The 20,693-nt window shown below is 51.4% G+C and overlaps 3 protein-coding genes across 3 annotated transcripts; 2 read left to right on the forward strand and 1 right to left on the reverse strand.

Annotated features, from left to right (window-relative positions):
• Positions 1-807: 807 nt before the first annotated feature.
• On the reverse strand, positions 808-3,759 carry LOC119240334 (olfactory receptor 18-like). The gene is made up of 2 exons (XM_037504682.1): positions 3,647-3,759; positions 808-1,750 (listed from the first exon to the last, which is right to left on the reverse strand). Exons 1-2 carry the CDS (start codon positions 3,757-3,759, stop codon positions 808-810), a joined length of 1,056 nt encoding a protein of 351 aa, XP_037360579.1.
• A 2,399-nt stretch (positions 3,760-6,158) lies between these two features.
• Positions 6,159-9,263, forward strand: LOC119240335 (putative gustatory receptor clone PTE01). Its single transcript, XM_037504683.1, has 2 exons — positions 6,159-6,271; positions 8,321-9,263. The coding sequence occupies exons 1-2, from the start codon at positions 6,159-6,161 to the stop codon at positions 9,261-9,263; spliced, it is 1,056 nt and encodes a 351-aa protein (XP_037360580.1).
• Positions 9,264-11,058: 1,795 nt separating this feature from the next.
• On the forward strand, positions 11,059-14,180 carry LOC119240336 (putative gustatory receptor clone PTE01). Its single transcript, XM_037504684.1, has 2 exons — positions 11,059-11,171; positions 13,238-14,180. Exons 1-2 carry the CDS (start codon positions 11,059-11,061, stop codon positions 14,178-14,180), a joined length of 1,056 nt encoding a protein of 351 aa, XP_037360581.1.
• Positions 14,181-20,693: the final 6,513 nt, after the last annotated feature.

Genomic DNA, 20,693 nt, shown 5'->3' on the forward strand with positions numbered 1-20,693 from the left:
CTCTCTCAGTCACAGCCAACCAAGGAAGAAAAGCACGCTTGATGCAGTGACTACAACTCGTAGGGTAGATAAGGACACAGGATAAATCAACAGGTATTGAAAGATAAAGGGCATGAAGACACTGTGGTGGCAGCCCCTGAGGGAACAGCAGAAGGAAGAGGGAGGCGTGGCGGCAGGGCAGCGTGTGGGCAGTAGTCCTGAAGACCCTGAAAACAGGTCAAGGGCAGCCACCACGTCAGCAGGGGCCTCTGGGCCTATCCACAGCAGCGTGACATGCAGGGGAGCGAATCTGGAGCAGAGAGACAGCATCTGCAACACCAGCGAATGATCCCCGCTGAGTGTGGAGGGACGGGGTGCGTGGGCAGTAAGGCTGAAGACTGCGTGGTCTCACGGGGCATCAATAAGGCGCCTCTTTCACGTCTTCTCCTTATGTGCTCTGAGTTTTCTGGATCTTCAAGAGTCCCTCACAGCAGCAAAACACCCAAGACATACAGTCATCTTTGAACGGAAGGCCTGGCAAAATTCACGTCCCCACCTTGGCTCCACGTTGGCCTGGGAGGGGGGCTGCATGAGTTCTCAAGGCTCATTTCACCCTCCAGTAGGAGCAGGACTTCCTCTGATCTCGGTATCGTCCATAAGGAGTTTAAGGCCATTAACAGGCGTCCTGGGTGGGTCTAGTCTGAGGCCACAGCAGGTGTCCTTCCACATGGCATTTGTCAGTAGGTTTGATCAGCCCCAAAGTTTCCTGAAAACACACGTGGACGCTGATGTGCTGAGTTATAGACAAAAAGGAGGCAGGTGCTGAGATTACGTTTTTCTGATGAGAAGACTCTTCAAAGCCATCTTGATGTCCCTGTTCCACAGGCTGTAGATGAAGGGATTCAGAATGGGGACGACCACGGTATACACCACAGAGGCCACCACCCCCAGCCCAGGAGAATGGGAGACAGCTGAGCCAAGGTATGCCCCAAAACCTGTCCCATAAAATAGACAAACAACTGACAGGTGAGACCCACAAGTGGAGAAAGCTTTGAATCTCCCACCTGCAGACGGAACCCTCAACACTGAGGAGACAATCTGTCTGTAAGAGAAAAGGATCCCTAAGACAGGGATACCACCAAAAATAATCCCAATGATATACATGAATATGGTATAGAGAGAGGTGCCCTCACAGGCAAGCTTGATCAGTTGAGGGGGGTCGCAGAAGAAATTAGGAACGTCTACATGTGTGCAAAATGTGAGCTGTGAGATCATCAAGCAGTTCACCTGGGAGTCCAGAAGGCTGACCCAAAGAGACGCCAGCACCAGCAGGCCACAGAGGCATGGGTTCATGGTGGCCGGGTAGTGCAGCAGGTGGCAGATGGCCACAAAGCGGTCATAGACCATACCGGCCAGCAGTGCACTGTCCAGACACAAAAAAAAATACAAAAGGGATAACTGAAGGAGGCAGTCCATGTGGGAGAGGGCTCTGCTGTGAGTCTGAATGTTGGATATCATCTTCGGGACAGTGGCAGAGGTAAAACCGATGTCAGCCACAGACAAGATGGACAGGAAAAAGTACATGGGGGTGTGCAGGTGGGGGTCAGAGGCGATGGCCAGGATGATGAGCAGGTTCCCCATCACGGTGACCAGGTACATGGACAGGAACACGCAGAATATCAGCTGCTGGCGTTCAGGGTCATCTGAGAGCCCCAGGAGGAAGAATTCCACGACACCTGTGTGATTGCGCGGCTCCCCAAGGCAGAGACAACTTTTGGAAACATAAATGACAGTGGACAAAAGTGTCATCAGTGTGTGTATACCTTGACCTCAGCTACCGTGAGCACAGGCGGGAACTACACACATTTCAGTGTTTCTTGCTTGTGGCTAACCAGTTCCTGGAACTCATTTCTTTGTCTGGCTCCCATCCACCTGTTCCTACATGAGTCCACTTTGGAGAGAATGGGCTAAAGAAATTAGAGAAACAGGATATGTGGAGTTATAAAAAAAACCCAAGTCACCCTGAGAAATCTGCGCACCCCTTTAAAGGAAACAAACAGAGCAGGATCTAATCCAGGGTATCCCTTTAAAAATATTGCTTCTAACCACAGGGCACTAAAAGCGATCCAAATAATTTATTTTATGCAAATACAAGACAGTTAATTCTCTTGATTTAGACTATTTATGAGCACCCTAAGATCTCTAGAATCAAGCAACTGGCTCTACTTTTTTCTATGTGATGTTTGGGCTGGTACTGGGTTTAAGTCATACCATTTCCTGTTCCCCTCAACCCAACCACTGGGCTAATGTGAAGCTGCATCGTAGAGCTATAAAATAAGTCCTGCAGAGGTGCACACAGCTGGTGGTTCCAGCGAATACTGTGCTGCACAGTTGGAAGTTGTTCATTGAAGCTTAGGCTGTATGAACCCTGCATGTTAAAAATAAATTCCTATGGATGCTGATTTTAGCTTTACTGAAGGAAACGATATAAAATTGAACAACATGGAAATAACCTCCTTTAAAATGAGTCCAGGCATAGAAATGAACATATAAAGAAGGATACATATAAAAAGGAAACCAGGACTTGGGTGAGGAAATGAAATGAAAAGAGGCCACATTTGGACCCACCTGGGGCACCACATTTACAGAGGAACTTCCAGAACACAGAGGACAGGCTCCTGAGCATCACGGGGCGCACGCACCCCATGCACCTTCCCGCTGGGACACCCCAGAGCCCCTCTCCTCGGACCAGGGATGGGCCTGGCGCCCTGGCCCAGAGTGACCTGCCCCGCTGTGCCCTCGGACCTCCTGTTGGGCCTCACTAGCTGCTCCAGACCCCTTGTGATGTTTCTGGCGACCAAGGCAGGGAGTGTCCCCGCCCCGGCCGCTCTGACGCGCCCCGGACACGCGCTGGCCAAAGCGTTGGACGGTGGTCAGCACAGCAGGTGCGGGGGGTGGCGCCCCGCCCCAACCTGAGCCCCAAGTAAAGGGTTCCCAGTTGCCCTCAACTTCTGTCTAACTTGGGGAGAACCAGAAGCCCCCCGCCAGCCCTCGTCCAGGATGGATGAGCTGGGAACCTGCAAAGGCCCCTTGAGGGCGCTGACCTCCCGCCCCCGCTGGTTTCAGCCCTGCCTGCCCCCAAAGAAGCGCCCACATGCACAGGTTTCTGTGCAGCCTCCTCAGGTGCAGCCTCCAGGGGCGCCTGACAGCCAGATGGAGACTGAACAGGGAACCCTGAGGTCTGCAAGCTTCCTCAGCTGCCCTAGCCCATGCCCTGCCCCTCCCTGGCGCGCCAGAGCACTGCACCTGCTCCCCCAGACCCCAGCAGGGGCGGCCTGCCAGGGTGGACAGAGGCGGGGCGCGCCCGCCCCAGGACCCCCACGAGGAGCCCCGGTCCGCGGGGCGGGCGCAGCTCCCCTCACCCCTGCGCAGTGTCCCCTGGTCTCCACTTGCGGGGCGCGGGGAGGCTTGGTGCCTCCATCCCCCTCCCTGGACAGGCCCCTGGGCTGAGGGCGCTGGTGGGGCGCCCCCGACGCGGAGTCCACACCCTGGGCAGGACAGAGCCCGGCTCCCCGGAGCCCGCACAGCCCTGGCCGACGCCCCCTGTCTGCCTCGCGCCCGGGGCGCAGCCCGAGGACCCGCCCCGCCGCCCCGCCCGGCCACTCACTGGTCTGCGCCCGGCCCCGGCGGCCCCCGGGCGGGCTGAGGCTCCCGGGCCCCTCCCGGCGGGGGCGGGGCGAGCGCGCGGGCTGCGGGCGGCGGGGAGCCGGCCTCGGGCATCCTCCCTGCAGGCGGGGCGCCGGGTCCGGGGAGTCTGCCTCGCGCTGCCCGGAGCCCGGCCTGGCTAGTTATCGCCCCGGCGGCCGCGAGGGAGCGAGGACGCGGCGCCCTGAGCCCGGCTGTCCCTGGGGACCCGCGCCCTGGAGACACCCCGGCGCGTGCAGGGGGAGGCGGCCGGGGGCCGGGAAGGGCCGGGGCGCTCTGTCCCCCAGGAGCTGACCCCGCGCCGGCTTCTGACTCCCCACGTCAGAGATTTCAGCAAAACACCCTCTCTTTTTAATGGAATTCGTGATCTTTTGGCTCAGACATCTGGAAATTCACTGTGTTCCGCATGGAAAAATTTTAAAACAGGTTATTTTACAGTAAGAGTCTGAAATGAATTCCATTTTTCACTTAACGTTAGTCTTGACGAGTTTATTTGAATGACAGCCCACTCCAATGTCGTCCTTTCATCCAGGAGGGGTGTATCTCTTGGGTTATTTCTTTCTGTGGGTTGGTTTCCATCTTTCTGGTGAGAAGCGATCTCGAGCCTATTCCATGCACCTGTGGCCTCTCTCATGCCCGATTCACTCTCTGAGGAGCAAAGCTTCTGCCGCCCAGTCTGGGGACACTGAGAGAGGAAAACGTTGGTACTCATCCGGGGTCCTCTGACCTAGGAGGGTCACGTAGCTGGGAGGGGACAGGCTGCAAACATCCCTCATTTTGAGAACTCAAAGCTGGGACAGACAGGTCAAAAGCAAAGAAATTGAGACTTTGGGATCTGTAAGCACAAAGTAGTCTAAAGAAAAAACAACGGGAACAAGAGCAGCTCCTCATGAAACACAGATCAGAAGTCCCGGGGGCTTCCTGAAACTTGGGCGCAGACCAGCTCCCCTGGAGCGGCCAGGACAGGCGAGTCCAGTGGCTGGAACACGCGCGCCTGCTCCTGCCTGCGTGTCAGAAGGCAATGTGCTGCGAACCCAGAAGAACCAAATCCGGGCGTCTCTACCCATAGGTCAATGCCTCCCTCCGCGGGGACATGTGGCTGAGAACATGGCAGTCTGATGGGTTGTGACCAAGTTGGGAAATCGGGGTTCATCTTTCCAGCAAGTGTGATGCTTCCAGATGTTCTAACACGGTGAATCCTGCCCAGCGGGCCACGCGGTGTGCTCACGATGGCCTTCTACCTCCTCTACCCCTGCCATGGAGACCCCGCTGTTGCTGTGCCCAGGCCTAGGGGTCTCTCCACCCATAAAAGCTCAGGAAAACGAAGATTCTTCTGAAATTAGGGGTTGAAAAAACCTGAGACTTCATTCTTCTTGTCCCTCGCAGACGCAGGAAGAAGTGCAGCGAACCTTATTTCCACCTGCCACCTGTTCTGTTGAGTGGGGACAAGCACATGTGTCCACTTGACCATGAGAGTCCCGGTGGCCAAGAATGGAGGATGCCCTGGCTGGCCAAGCAAATGACTGTGTCCTTCCCCCGCAGCTGAGGGCGCAGGCAGGCCCTGACCAGAGCTTGCAGCCTCTGCCCAAGCCGCAGCCTCCCTGGGTCATGTGAACGCTCTGGCTCCCTGGAAACAGAGGAAGCTCGGAATGGGGGTGTCCGAGCAGATCTCTTCCTCATCCACGGCTTCAGTGATGAAGCTCGGCATTAGAGGGGGCTGTCGTGTAAATAAACACGTTGACACAAATTTTAAATGAAACGGTGCAATTTGTTTCAGATTCTCACTGTAAACTATTTTATTTTAAAATTTTTACACGAGTGGACCTCCCCGGTGGTGCAGCGGGTTGAGCACAGCGCTGTGAAGCTGTCCGCAGCCTCTGCAGCAGGGGTTGGATCCTGGCTGGCCAGGGAAGTCCCACATGGCGGGATGGACATCTCCTGTCTTGCCCCCTGCTCCTCTCAGCAGTGTCTTCGGTCTGTCTGCCTGTTCTGCTCCCGACTCTGTCTCTAGTCAATATTCTCACCCTCCCACGGATCTGGCCTGTACCCAGCTCTTGTAGAAAATAAATAATCTTTAAAAAATAAAATATGTGCTTGCTTTGGCAGCACATATACTTAAAAAAAAAGTAAAATAAAATTTTCCATGAGGAACACAGTGATATTCCAGATGTCCTAGTCAAAAGACCATAAATTCCATTGCAAATAGAGGGTGTTTTGCAGAAATCTCTGGCGCCTGGAGTCAGAAGCCTGTGCAGGGTCAGCTCCTGGGGGACAGAGCGCCCCTGCCTTTCTCAGCCACCTGCCACCTCCATCTGCACGCACCAAGATGGCTCCAGGGAGCAGGTCCCCAGGGACAGCCTGGCTCACTACGTTCCGGGTCCCTCGCGGCCACAGGGGGCGATAACTAGCCAGGCCCAGGCTCCGGGCAGCGCGAGGCAGACTCCCCCGGACCCGGCGCCCCGCCTGCAGGGAGGATGCCCGAGGCCGGCTCCCCGCCGCCCGCAGCCCGCGCGCTCGCCCCGCCCCCGCCGGGAGGGGCCCGGGCGCCTCAGCCCGCCCTGGGGCCGCCGGGGCCGGGCGCAGACCAGTGAGTGCCCGGGCGGGGGCAGACAGGGGGCGTCGGCCAGGGCTGTGCGGGCTCCGGGGAGCCGGGCTCTGTCCTGCCCAGGGTGTGGACTCCGCGTCGGGGCGCCCCACCCGCGCCCTCAGCTCAGGGGCCTGTCCATGGAGGGGGATGGAGGCGCCAAGCCTCCCCGCGCCCCGCATGTGGAGACCAGGGGACACTGTGCAGGGGTGAGGGGAGCTGCGAACGCCCTGTGGACCTGGGGTCCTCCTGGGGGCTCTGCAGGCAGGCGCGCCCCGCCTGTGTCCACCCCGGGCAGGCAGACCCTGCTGGCGTCTGGGGGAGCAGATGGAGAGCTCAGGGGCGCGGGGGAGGCTCAGGGCTTGGGCTCAGGCAGCCTAGGGCCCTGGAGGGCCTCAGGGGTCCCAGTTCCCCTGGGTCGCAAGGGCCGGGTCCGCAGGGACACCCGCGTGTCCATCTCGCTGTCAGGCGCCAGTGGAGGCTGCACCTGAGGCAGCTGCACAGAAACCAGCCCCTCCATGGACCCTTCTCCAGGGGCAGGCGGGGCTGGGACCCTGGACGGGTCAGCGCCCTCAAGGGGCCTTTGCAGGGTCCTGGCTCATCCATCCAGGACTAGGGCTGGCGGGTCTTCTGGTTCGCCCCAAGTTGGACAGAAGTTGAGGGCAACTGGGGACCTGGTACTTGGGGCTCAGGTCTGGGGCGGGGCGCTCCCCCCACCCCGCCCTGCTGTGCTGACCACCATCCAACGCCGTGGCCAGCGCGTGTCCAGGAGGATCAGAGCGGCCGGGCGGGGACACCCCCTGCCTTGGCCACCAGACATGTCACCAGTGAAGGGGTTTCTGCAGCAGCTAGTGAGGCCCAACAGCAGGTCCGAGGCACAGCCGGGCAGGTCACTCCAGGCCAGGGCACCAGGCCCATCCCTGGTCCGAGGAGAGGGGCTCTGGGGTGTCCCAGCGGGAAGGTGCATGGGGTGCGTGTGCCCCGTGATGCTCAGGAGCCTGTCCTCTGTGTTCTGGAAGTTCCTCTGTAGATCTGGTGCCCAGGTGGGTCCAATTGTGGCCTCTTTTTCATTTCATTTCCTCACCCAAGTCCGGGTTTCCTTTTTGTATCCTTCTTTATATGTTCATTGCTACCCCTGGATGCAATTTAAGGGAGGCTTTTTCCATGTTGTTCATTTTCATATTTTTCCTCCAGTCAAATTAAATCAGAATCAGCCGCCCTGGGGGCACAAGGGCTCAAGTGTCAGCTCCAGGAAGCTCCCTCCAGCCCCTGCCACCAGCTCCATCCCAGCCAGGGAGCTCCCCACAGGGCCCAGCAGACCCCTCCTGTCTCCCTGCTGCTCCCTCAGCATGTGTTTCTGTCAGTCTGCCTGCTCTGCTCCCTGCTCTGTCTGGGGTGAATACTCTCACCCTGGCACCCCTGCTCTCCACCCCAGGGCTTGTTGCACAAATAAATAAACCTAAATTTTTAAAAAGGAAAGCAAGTCAGTCATCATGATAATGTGCTTTTCACACATGTGGATCATGCAGCCTCTGCTTAAAGTAGTTCACATGCACCCTTTTCCTTGCCTGGGTGTTTCTTCCTGTCACCCCATCTTTCTGGATTTTCCTTGTGAAAAGGCACCAGCAGCTACAGCAGAGGGGGAGGAGGTCTTGCTCTCTCTAGTGTCAGTGCAGCCACAGGTACCTGCTCGCTGCCGAGTTCCTCGCCTCTCCTTATCTTGTCTCCTCCTTCCTCTCTCCTTCCTCTCTGTCTCTCTCTCTCTCTCTCTCTCTTTATATATATATATATATATATACCTATATATATATGTATGTATGTATGTGTGTGTGTGTGTATAAATAGGAATATGTATATATAAGATGTATTAAGTCCACCCATGACCCAGCAGAGATGGGAGCAAGACAAAGAGAAATGAGTTCTAGGAACTGATTAGCCACAAGCGAGAAACACTGAAATGTGTGTAGTTCCCGCCTGTGCTCACGGTAGCTGAGGCCAAAGTGTACACACACTGACGGCACTTTGGTCCACTGTCATTTATGTTTCCCAAAGCTGTCTCTGCCTTGGGGAGCCACGCAATCACACAGGTGTCGTGGAATTCTTCCTCCTGGGGCTCTCAGAGGACCCTGAACGCCAGCAGCTGATATTCTGGGTGTTCCTGTCCATGTACCTGGTCACCGTGACGGGGAACCTGCTCATCATCCTGGCCATCGCCTCTGACCCCCACCTGCACACCCCCATGTACTTTTTCCTGTCCATCTTGTCTGTGGCTGACATCGGTTTTACCTCTGCCACTGTCCCGAAGATGATTTCAGGCATTCAGACTCACAGCAGAGCCCTCTCCCACATGGACTGCCTCCTTCAGTTATCCCTTTTTTATTTTTTTGGCTGTCTGGACAGTGCACTGCTGGCCGTTATGGCCTATGACCGCTTTGTGGCCATCTGCCACCCGCTGCACTACCTGACCACCATGAACCCCCGCCTCTGTGGTCTGCTGGTGCTGGCATCTCTTTGGGTCAGCCTTCTGGACTCCCAAGTGCACTGCTTGATGATCTCACAGCTCATGTTTTGCACACACGTCGACGTTCCTCATTTCTTTTGCGACCCCCCTCAACTGATCAAGCTTGCCTGTGAGGACACCTCCTTCTACACCATAGCCATGTATTTCTTGGGGGCTATTTTTGGTGGTGTCCCTGTCTCTGGGATCCTTTTCTCTTACACACAGATTGTCTCCTCAGTGTTGAGGGTCCCGTCGACCGGTGGCAGGTACAAAGCTTTCTCCACTTGTGGCTCTCACCTGTCAGTAGTTTGTCTATTTTATGGGACAGGTATTGGGGTGTACCTCAGCTCAACTGTCTCCCATTCTCCTATGCAGGGGATGGTGGCTTCTGTGGTATACACCATGGTCATCCCCATGCTGAACCCCTTCATCTACAGCCTGAGGAACAGGGATATCAAGACGGCCTTGCAGAGGTTTCTCAGCAGAAATGCCTAATCTCAGCACTTGCCTCCTTTTGTCTATGATGCCAGTACTTCTAGTGTGCATGTGTGTTTTCAGAAATCACCTCAAATTTCATCCATTTTACCTAAGTACAACTGTTACGTCTTCTTCACCGCTGTATAATATTCCACTGAATATGTGGTCCATGGTTTCTCTATTCATTCACCTGTGGGTGAAACTTGGTTGGTTCCATTATTTGGCAATGGTTGGTAGTGCTGCTGTGTGCATAGATGTACACAGATCTTTTTATTTAGACTTTTCGTGATGTTGTTTGTATTAATACCTAATGGTGCTATTGCTGTGTCACACGAATTCCAGTATCAGTTTCTTGGGAAATCTCTGTACCATTTTCCACAGGGTCTGTCCCAGTTTGGATTCCCAGCAGGAGTGCATGAGTGTTCCTTTTTCCCTGCAAACTTGCCACATTTATTTATTCTGTTCTTTTTTCCTATGGGCCAGTCTATCTCTTGTAATAGGTAATGTTGAACTTTTTCTCATATGTCTGTAGGTCATGTGAATGTCTTCTTTAGAGAAGTATTGTTGAATTCCTTTGCCCATTTTTAATTGGATCATTTGCATCTTTGTTGTATCACTTTATATGTATTTTGTAAATTTCAGAACTTAACCTTTTATCAGATGTATGGTGTGCAAAAAATATTACATGTGGTATTATTACCTATAAACATTGTGTGAAACAGCTCATCTTTACAACTTATCCATCTAGCATAACTGATTCTTAATAATGAAATGCAAATGCACAAAAGGACTTACAGAATATATGTGATGTGTAATTTCAGATTCAGAATTTCTTTTGTGCATGTTCGTTTTTCTGTATTTCTCAGTCCATTCAAAACAAGATAGCACAGATTCTGATACTAGGGTGTTTTGCTATAATCCTCCTCCATGCCCTCTTGATGCCTCTGATTCTAGGACTTTAATTGAAAGGGTCTAGTGTGCCTATAGTATTGCATGTCACATGTAAGTGATGCAGATAAACACACATAAGCCCCAGGTCTTTTTCCATAAAATGAGTTAGCAACTAAGATGTAAGAAACACAATTAGAAAACATTTTTATGTTACACTAATGTTGGGACCATCCTAATGGAGGAAACAAATTGAGTATAAGAGTAGTGGCTCCCTGTGCCTCCCCTGGTGGTGCAATAGTTAAGGGCTGGGCTGGAAGCTCTCTGCAGCCTCTGCAGTGCCAGGAGGATATCCTGCCACAGGCTGGAGGATCCCACATGGCACACAGACACAGAGGCCCCTGCTCCCATCAGCAGTGTACTTTGTCAGTCTGCCTGTTCTGTTCCCTGCTCTGTCTCTAGAAAATAATCTCACCCTCCCATGGATCTGGCCTGTACCCCAGCTCTTGTATAAAATTAAAAAATAAAATATGTGCTTGCTTTGGCAGCACATATATTAAAAAAAAAAAAGTAAAATACAATTTTTCCATGAGGAACACAGTGAATTTCCAGATGTCTGAGCCAAAAGATCACGAATTCCTTTAAAAACAGACAGTGTTTTGCTGAAATCTCTGAAGCAGGGAGTCAGAAGCCGGCACGGGGGGGTCAGCTCCTGGGGGACAGAGCGCCCCGGCCCTTCCCGGCCCCCGGCCGCCTCCCCCTGCACGCGCCGGGGTGTCTCCAGGGCGCGGGTCCCCAGGGACAGCCGGGCTCAGGGCGCCGCGTCCTCGGTCCCTCGCGGCCGCCGGGGCGATAACTAGCCAGGCCCGGGCTCCGGGCAGCGCGAGGCAGACTCCCCGGACCCGGCGCCCCGCCTGCAGGGAGGATGCCCGAGGCCGGCTCCCCGCCGCCCGCAGCCTCCGTGCTCGCCCCGCCCCCGCCGGGAGGGGCCCGGGAGCCTCAGCCCGCCCGGGGGCCGCCGGGGCCGGGCGCAGACCAGTGAGTGGCCGGGCGGGGCGGCGGGGCGGCTCCTCGGGCTGCGCCCCGGGCGCGAGGCAGACAGGGGGCGTCGGCCAGGGCTGTGCGGGCTCCGGGGAGCCGGGTCTGTCCTGTCCAGGGTGTGGACTCCGCATGGGTGGTGGGGCGCCCCACCAGCGCCCTCAGACCAGGGGCCTGTCCAGGGAGGGGGATGGAGGCGCCAAGCCCCCCGCGCCCCGCATGTGGAGACCAGGGGACACTGCGCAGGGGTGAGGGGAGCTGTGCCCGCCCCTCGGACCGGGGCTCCTCCTGGGGGCCCTGCGGGCGGGCGCGCCCCGCCTGTGTCCACCCCGGGCAGGAGGCCCCTGTGGCGTCTGGGGGAGCAGGTGGGGGAGCTCAGGGGCTAGGGGGAGGAGCAGGACTTGGGATCCGCCAGCCAATGGCGCTCGCGGGCCTCAGGGCTCCCAGTTCCCCTTGAGTTGCTGGGGGCGGGTCCGCAGGGACACCCACCTGTCCACCTTGCTCAGGTGCCAGTGGTGGCTGCACCTGAGGCTGTTGCACAGAAACCAGCGCCCGCCAGCGCTTCTCAGGGGGCCGGGCTGGGCCGGGACCCGCGGGGGGTCAGCGCCCTCAGGGGTCTGTGCAGGGTCCTGGCTCATCCATCCCCTGCAAAGGCTGGCTGGGCTTCTGGTTCGCCCCAAGTTGGACAGAAGTTGAGGGCAACTGGGCACTGGCTACTGGGGCTCAGGTCTGGGGCGGGGCGCTCCCCCCACACCGCCCTGCTGTGCTGACCACCATCCAGCACCGCGGCCAGCACGTGTCGGGCCAGGTCAGAGTGGCCTGGGCGGGGACACTCCCTGCCTTGGCCGCCAGACATGTCCCAAGGGAAGGGGTTTCTGCAGCAGCTAGTGAGGCCCAACAGCAGGTAAGAGGCGCAGCAGGGCAGGTCACTCACTCCGGGCCAGGGCGCCAGGCCCATCCCTGGTCCAGGAGAGGGGCTCTGGGGTGTCCCAGCAGGAAGGTGCTTGGGGTGCGTGCGCCCCATGATGCTCAGGAGCCTGTCTGTGTTCTGGAAGTTCCTCTGTAGATCTGGTGCCCCAGGTGGGTCCAATTGTGGCCTCTTTTCATTTCATTTCCTCACCCAAGTCCGGGTTTCCTTTTTGTATCTTCTTTATATGTTCATTGCTACCCCTGGACGCAATTTAAGGGAGGCTTTTTCCATGTTGTTCATTTTCATATTTTTCCTCCAGTCAAATTAAATCAGAATCAGCCGCCCTGGTGACACAAGGGCTCAAGTGTCAGCTCCAGGAAGCTCCCTCCAGCCCCTGCCACCAGCTCCATCCCAGCCAGGGAGCTCCCCACAGGGCCCAGCAGACCCCTCCTGTCTCCCAGCTGCTCCCTCAGCATGTGTTTCTGTCAGTCTGCCTGCTCTGCTCCCTGCTCTGTCTCTGGTGAATCCTCTCACCCCCACACCCCTGGCCTCCACCCCGGGGCTTATGCACAAATAAATAAAGCTAAATTTTTAAAAAGGAAAGCAAGTCAGTCATCATGATAATGTGCTTTTCACACATGTGGATCATGCAGCCTCTGCTTAAAGTAGTTCACATGCACCCTTTTCCTTGCATGGGTGTTTCTTCCTGTCACCCCATCTTTCTGGATTTTCCTTGTGAAAAGGCACCAGCAGCTACAGCAGAGGGGGAGGAGGTCTTGCTCTCTCTAGTGTCAGTGCAGCCACAGGTACCTGCTCTTTGCTGCCCCGTTCCTTGCCTCTCTTTGTCTCCTCTCCTCCTTCTCCTTCCTCTCTCTCTCTCTCTCTCTCTCTCTCTCTCTCTCTCTCTCTCTCTCTTTATATGTGTGTGTGTGTGTGTGTGTGTGTAAACATGAATATATACATAAGATGTATTAAGTCCACCCATGACCCAGCAGAGATGGGAGCAAGACAAAGAGAAATGAGTTCTAGGAACTGGTTTGCCACAAGCGAGAAACACTGAAATGTGTGTAGTTCCTGCCTGTGCTCACGGTAGCTGAGGCCAAAGTGTACACACACTGACGGCACTTTTGTCCACTGTCATTTATGTTTCCAAAAGCTGTCTCTGCCTTGGGGAGCCACGCAATCACACAGGAGTCGTGGAATTCTTCCTCCTGGGGCTCTCAGAGGACCCCGAACTCCAGCCGCTGATATTCTGGGTGTTCCTGTCCACGTACCTGGTCACCGTGACGGGGAACCTGCTCATCATCCTGGCCATCGCCTCTGACCCCCACCTGCACACCCCCATGTACTTTTTCCTGTCCATCTTGTCTGTGGCTGACATCGGTTTTACCTCTGCCACTGTCCCGAAGATGATTTCAGGCATTCAGACTCACAGCAGAGCGCTCTCCCACATGGACTGCCTCCTTCAGTTATCCCTTCTGTATTTTTTTGGCTGTCTGGACAGTGCACTGCTGGCCGTTATGGCCTATGACCGCTTTGTGGCCATCTGCCACCCGCTGCACTACCTGACCACCATGAACCCGCGCCTCTGTGGCCTGCTGGTGCTGGCGTCTCTTTGGGTCAGCCTTCTGGACTCCCAGGTGCACTGCTTGATGATCTCACAGCTCACGTTTTGCACACACGTCGACGTTCCTCATTTCTTTTGCGACCCCCCTCAACTGATCAAGCTTGCCTGTGAGGACACCTCCCTCCACACCATAGTCCTGTATTTCATGGGGGCTATATTTGGCGGTGTCCCTGTCTCTGGGATCCTTTTCTCTTACACACAGATTGTCTCCTCAGTGTTGAGGGTCCCGTCGACCGGTGGCAGGTGCAAAGCTTTCTCCACATGTGGCTCTCACCTGTCAGTTGTTTGTCTATTTTATGGGACAGGTTTTGGGGCGTACCTTGGCTCAGCTGTCTCCCGTTCTCCTGAGCAGGGTATGGTGGCCTCTGTGGTGTACACCGTGATCGTCCCCATGCTGAACCCCTTCATCTACAGCCTGAGGAACAGGGATATCAAGACGGCCTTGCAGAGGTTTCTCAGCAGAAAAGCCTAATCTCAGCACTTGCCTCCTTTTGTCTATGATGCCCGTACTTCTAGTGTGCATGTGTGTTTTCAGAAATCACCTCAAAATTCATCCATTTGACCTAAATATGATTGTTACATCTTCTTAACAGTTGTATAATATTCCACTGAATATATGGTCCATGGTTCTCTATTCATTCACCTGTGGGTGAAACTTAGGTTGGTTCCATTATTTGGCAATGGTTGGTAGTGCTGCTGTGTGCATAGGTGTACACAGATCTTATCATTTAGACTTTTCATGATGTTATTTGTATGAATACCTAATGGTGCTATTGCTGCCTCATACGAATTGTAGTTTCATTTTCTGGGAAATGTGTGTACCATTTTCCACAGGGTCTGTCCCAGTTTGGATTCCCAGCAGGAGTGGATGAGTGTTCCTTTTTCCCTGCAAACTTGCCGCATTTATTTATTCTGTTCTTTTTTCCTATGGGCCAGTCTGTCTCTTGTAATAGGTAATGTTGAACTTTTTCTCATATGTCTGTAGGTCATGTGAATGTCTTCTTTAGAGAAGTACCTGTTGAATTCCTTTGCCCATTTTTAATTGGATCATTTGCGTCTTTGTTGTATCATTTTATATGTACTTTGTAAATTTTAGAAGTTAACCTTTTATCAGATGTATGTAAACATTGCATATGGTATTATTACCTATAAACATTGTGTGAAACAGCTCGTCTTTACAACTTATCCATCTAGCATAACTGATTCTTTATAATGAAATACAAATGCACAAAAGGACTTACGGATATATGTGATGTGTAATTTCAGATTCAGAATTTCTTTTGTGCATGTTCATTTTCCTGTATTTCTCAGTCCAATCAAAACAAGATAGCACAGATTCTGATACTAGGGTGTTTTGCTATAATCCTCCTCCATGCCCTCTTGATGCCTCTGATTCTAGGACTTTAATTGAAAGGGTCTAGTGTGCCTATAGTATTGCATGTCACATGTAAGTGATGAAGATAAACACACATAACCCCAAGTCTATTTCCATAAAATGAGTTAGCAACTAAGAAGTAAGAAACACAATTAGAATATATTTTTATGTTTCACCAATGTTGGGACTGTCCTAATGGAGGAAACAAATTGAGTATAGAGTAATGGATCCCTGGGTCTCCCCTGGTGGCACAGAGGTTGAGCCCTGGGCTGTGAAGCTGCCTGCAGCCTCTGAAGTGCTGGTTCAATACCTGGCCACCTGCGAGGGTGACATGGCAGCGCCCACTGCTGTCCTCAGCAGTGTATTTCGTCAGTCTGCCTGTTCTGTTCCCTGCTCTGGTTCTGGTGAATTCTGTCACCCTTGCGCTTCTGACTGTACCCAGTGCTTGTATAAATAAATAGATCTTTATAAAAAGAAAGAGTAGTGTATCCCTGTGAATGGAATTCCTCCAAAGATGACATCAGAAAAATAAATTACTCCTTTTGAGGAGGTATCAGAATAAGTAAGGTAAAGTTGAGTAACATCACAAAAGAAATGAGGAATCATTCACATTTATGCAGGAAGATGCGCTATTAAACCACTAAGCAGTGAAACTGGAACTCAAAAATACAAATGAAAAATGGGCATCATCTCTTATTACTCATGAAAATAAAATTGACAAAGTGAAGAATCACCTCACACCTGTGACAATTGCATTTATCCAACAGACAAAATAAAGCAAGTGTTGGGTAGGAAATGCAGAAAAGGGAATTTTTGCACAGTATTGTTAGGAGGAGATTCCTCAAAGAATTAAAAATAAGGCCTCCCTCCCTGGTGGTGCAAGCGGTTGAGACACAACCTGTGAAACTATCACAGCCACTGCAGCATGAGTTCGATCTCCAGCCAGGGAGCTACCCACGTGGCGCAGCAGACCTCTCCTGTCTCCCTGCTGCTCCCCTCAGCAGTGTGTTTCAGTCAGTCTGCCTGTTCTGTTCCCCACTCTGTCTCTGGGGAATCCTCTCACCCCACACCTCTGGCCTGTACCCCAGTTCTTGTATGCATAAATAAATAAATCTTTAAAAAAAAAAAACAACTAGTTGAAAAGACCAAACAAGCAGTCTGGTTGCATGGTGGCACCATCATCCAAAGGCAAATCCAGAACATGCCTGCCCTCTTTGCCCAAAGGAGTGACGTCATAAGTTGCTTCGATTACTCTTGATGTTGTGGTAACTCTTACTTCTTACATTCCTTTATAAACTTGCTTAAGGTCACACAGGTTGGGCTGTGAGTAAAAAGTAATCTCATGGTCTGTGTGTAACTTCCACAGGAGCTGAGGGTTCCTTAGAGCTGTGTTACGTTAGTGGAAAACACTCATTGCAGTTATGGGGAAAAAACTGAATACATGAAGAAACTGAGTCCTCTTTAGTGTTCTCCAATTAAATTCTCAGTGCTTTGAGTAATGAAGTTGGGGGTCATGGAAATGAGATGACCCCTCTAAGAAGCAGCAATTCTTCACTCCAGTAATACTGAGAAAATAGATTGAAAACACTGACCTTTATCCCTTCCAGGTCAGACTCTTATAAAGTCCTGTTTGGATTCAATTCAACCCCTCTGTGTCCAGGTTAACTGCTCTCCTATGGGCTTCTTGGAATGGTAATAAATTCTGCAGTCCACCTGTCTGGTCATGCTGTGCCTGGCAGTAACCTCCATTGCCCTCAGGAATGCCATAAATGTGTGACCAGCACACCACAGAACTGATTTTCTATGGTGTTCTTTTGGTGCAGATTTGGTTATTGGAGGAAAGTCCCATATCTGGCTTCACTGTAAGCTGTCCAAGTGGATCCCAGCATGTTGATTTGATACATTGCAAAGAGATGCCACCAAAGAGTTAGTCCATCGTGACACATAACCACTATTTCTGTTTTTGTGGTGAGAGCATGTAAGATACACTCTTTTAGGAATTTTCAGATACAGAATACAGTATCATTAGCTACATTACCAGGCTGCTCATTGGAAACACAGGATTTGCTCATGATCTTAGTGGAAAAGCTCTTACTTTCTCCCCCTTGTGGGTTCCCTGTGGTTTGTCATATCTGGTCTTTATTATGTTGCCATATGTTCCATTAGCCCCCAGTTTTTCAGTTTCCATCACAATGGATGTTGAATCCTCTCAAATACTTTCTCAGCATCAATTAATATGATCCTATGGCTGCATCTTCCCTTTTACGTACACCGAATTGTATAGCTTGATTTTCAAACCATCCTTATCTCCCTGGTATAAACCCCACATGGCTGTGGTGTATGGTGGTGTATGATCTTTTCAACACGTTGTTTAATTGGATTTACTAAGATTTTGTTGAGGACTTTTGCATCTGTGTTCATTAGGGAGATTAGTCTGTAGTTTTCATATGGGGCGGGTATCATTGTTTTTGGCATTGTGGTGATGTTGGCCTCATCAAATGTTTGGTAGTCTTCCCTTTTTCTCAAATTTTTGAAAGAATTTGAGCCAGATCGGTATTAGCTCATCTTGGAAGGCTTGGGAGAACCCACTCATGAAGCCATTTGGTCCTAGACTTCTGTTTCTTGGGAGTCTAGATGACTGTTTCAGTTTCCTTGCTTGTAATTTTTCTGTTCAGTTTTCGATTTCTTTCCTATTTAGTCTTAGATGGCTGTATATTTTTTTAGGACTTTGTCCATATCATCTAGGTTATTGAACTAACTAGCTTAGGAGTGTTCATAGTAATCTCGTATAATTCTGTGAATACCTGAGTTGTCTGTTGCAATTTCTTCTCTTTATTTTCTGAATCTATTTATTTGAGTTTTCTCTCCTCTTTTCTTAGTGATTCTTGCTAACATTTTGTCTATTGTCTTTATTTTTTCCAAGAACCAGGTTTTAGTTTAAGTTTCTGGACTGTGCCACTATTTCATTTTTTTTTCTGCTTTAATTGTTATCATTGTGTTCCTTCTACTGCTTTTGACTTTATGTCATTTTTTTAGAAAAAAAAATTTTTTAATAAAAAATGTAACAGTTTTGACTGTTTAGGTTGTACATTCCTTGGTGGTGATTTTCCCCTCATGTTTCTTCAGGTATTTTGTGTTCTTTGAGCGTTTACAGGATGCAAACCACTGTAGTGATTAACCTATCAGTCCACTTGTATACAGAGTTTTCTGTCTACACAGTGTGTGCATTGCTGGATTACAGGGCGAGGTAACAGCTCTAAGAAGCATCTGCTAGATTGTGTCCTGTTATTTAATATTGATTTGAATTGAACCTGTGAAATGTTGCTATAATAACTGTGATAGTTTGATGTTTATTGAAATAACATGTTCTTAATGTATTTTTGCTCTTAAATATGTCTTCTTTTTTATTAAATTTATTAATTTTTATTAAATTTTTTTCTTACATCATTCTTGAAATAAGATATAAAATAGTTAAATTCAAATATATCCTAAGTCAGTGTGGAAAATCAAGAACTTTTTTTGCCTTTTAATTATTTTTTTTAATTTTTACATCAGTGTTCATTTTTAAACAATATTTGCTTCCCCCACCCCCTCAGGTGTAGTCCCTATAAAGTGTCCTTCCCCAGTGCACCCATGCACCATCACCTCCCTCCCTCCCTCTGATCCCTCTCCCTCCTCCTCCCCTGCAGAATGTCTCTGGTTTATAATTTGTCTGTTTTTGCTTTGTTGTGTTTCGTACTATTATTATTTTTTTACACTGATGTCTTATTTGCTTCCCCTATATTCCTGCTATAAGTGAAACCACCCTATATTTTTCTTTTTCCTTCTGACTTATTTCCCTGAGTTCATTCCTTCTAGCTCCATCCACGTTGCTGCAAATGACATGAGTTTATCTTTTTTGATTGCTGAGTGATAGCCCATTGTACATATAGATCACATCTTCTTGACCCAGTCATGTATTTTTGGGCATTTGGGTTGTTTCCAGTTTTGCCTATTGTCAATAGTGCTGCAATGAACATAGGGGTACAGGTGTTCTTTTGAATCAGTGTTTTTGTGTCCTTTGGGTAGATCCCTGGTAGTGGAATTGTGGGTCATAGAGTAGCTCCATCTTTAGCAGGTGGAGGAAACCACACAGCTTTCCATAGTGGTTGGCCCAGTGTGCACTCCCACCAGCAGTACAGGAGAGTTCCTTTTTCACCACATCCTTGCCAATATTTCTTGTTGCTTGTTTTTTTCTTTTTAAAGATTTATTTGTACAAGCACTGGGTACAGTCAGAAGCAGGGTAGGGTGAGAGAATTTACCAGAGCCAGAGGGTAGACCAGAGCAGGCAGACTGACGAAGAAGTACACTGCTGAGGGGAGCAGCTGGCTGCAGGAGAGGTCTGTGCGCCATGTGGGACCCTCGCCTGGTGGCCAGGGATTGAACCAGCACTGCAGAGGCTGCAGGCAGCTTCCCAACCCAGCGCTCAACTGCTGCGCCACCAGGGAGGCACACTTGTTTTTTTGATATCTGCTGTTCTTACTGGTGTAAGATGGTACTTCAGTGCGGTTTTAACCCTCCACCACACCGCCTGCTGTGCCCCCTTCTGCCTCTCCTCCCCATCCTGTCCTCCATGCCCACCTGTCCCCCTTGGTAACCATTATATTCCTTTTGCTGAGTTCAGGTTTTCGACTATTTGTGTATGAATGCTTTTTGTATTTATAGTCCAGGAAACCAGCTTATATCTGCCTTTTACTTTCTGACGTAATTTCACTAAAGATAATGACATCAAGTTCCATTCACTTGGACCCAAATACCACTATTTCCTCTTCACATCTGTGCAGCCCCCACTGACTCTATAATCCACAACTTTCCTGTCCGATTGTCCATTGAAGGGTCTTGGGGGGTGGAGGGAATTTTGAAAATAAGGACAGAGGGCGTGAAGGGAGTGTACCAGGATGCAAAAGAAGCCCAAAGGCGGGGGGGCCACGAAGAAGGGCAGGAAGCATGGTTACAAGGGAGAGTCCTCATGAGGCTTTCGGTGGTGAGAGGGAAGACCTGTCCTGCACTGCAGACACCGACCGGGCTTTGCTGTCACCGAGGAATAGGAAGGACAAGGTGATTTTCTTACAACCATTGGGTGACTCACGAGGCCAGAGCCACAATTAGACCACAAGTACCTGAACATAGCTCTGCAGCTCCCACCCCCTGTGAAGCCAGAGCAGGACAGACAGCAGCAGCCTCACACATGGGCATTTCCTCCTGCAGGCCCTCACGGCAGCGCTCATTCCCTTGCTAGACTATCTCGGTCACAGCCAACATAGGAAGAAAAGTGCACACGATGCAGTGACTACAACTCGTGGGGTAGATAAGGAAGAGGGTAAATCAACAGGTACTGAAAGATAAAGGGCATGAAGTCACTGTGGTGGCAGCCCCTGAGGGAACAGCAGAAGGAAGAGGGAGGCGTGGCGGCAGGGCAGCGTGTGGGGAGCAGTCCTGAAGACCCTGAAAACAGGTCAAGTTGCAGCCAACACAGCAGCAAGGGCCCTCCGGCCAGTCCACAGCAGCATGACATGCAGGGGAGCGAATCGGGAGCAGAGAGATGGCATCTGCAACACCAGCGAGTGATC

This window comes from Talpa occidentalis, unplaced genomic scaffold (genome assembly GCF_014898055.3).
Source record: "Talpa occidentalis isolate TD23 unplaced genomic scaffold, MPIMG_talOcc4v2.1 talOcc4.12, whole genome shotgun sequence".
Classification (NCBI taxonomy): domain Eukaryota; kingdom Metazoa; phylum Chordata; class Mammalia; order Eulipotyphla; family Talpidae; genus Talpa; species Talpa occidentalis.

Excerpts from the sequence above, each read along its gene's own strand:
- LOC119240334 (XM_037504682.1), bottom strand. The coding sequence starts at position 3,759 with ATGCCCGAGGCCGGCTCCCCGCCGCCCGCAGCCCGCGCGCTCGCCCCG. Across the intron at positions 1,751-3,646 it reads CCGGGGCCGGGCGCAGACCA|TTGTCTCTGCCTTGGGGAGC; the intron begins GTGAGTGGCCGG and ends TGTTTCCAAAAG.
- LOC119240335 (XM_037504683.1), top strand. The coding sequence starts at position 6,159 with ATGCCCGAGGCCGGCTCCCCGCCGCCCGCAGCCCGCGCGCTCGCCCCG. Across the intron at positions 6,272-8,320 it reads CCGGGGCCGGGCGCAGACCA|CTGTCTCTGCCTTGGGGAGC; the intron begins GTGAGTGCCCGG and ends TGTTTCCCAAAG.
- LOC119240336 (XM_037504684.1), top strand. The coding sequence starts at position 11,059 with ATGCCCGAGGCCGGCTCCCCGCCGCCCGCAGCCTCCGTGCTCGCCCCG. Across the intron at positions 11,172-13,237 it reads CCGGGGCCGGGCGCAGACCA|CTGTCTCTGCCTTGGGGAGC; the intron begins GTGAGTGGCCGG and ends TGTTTCCAAAAG.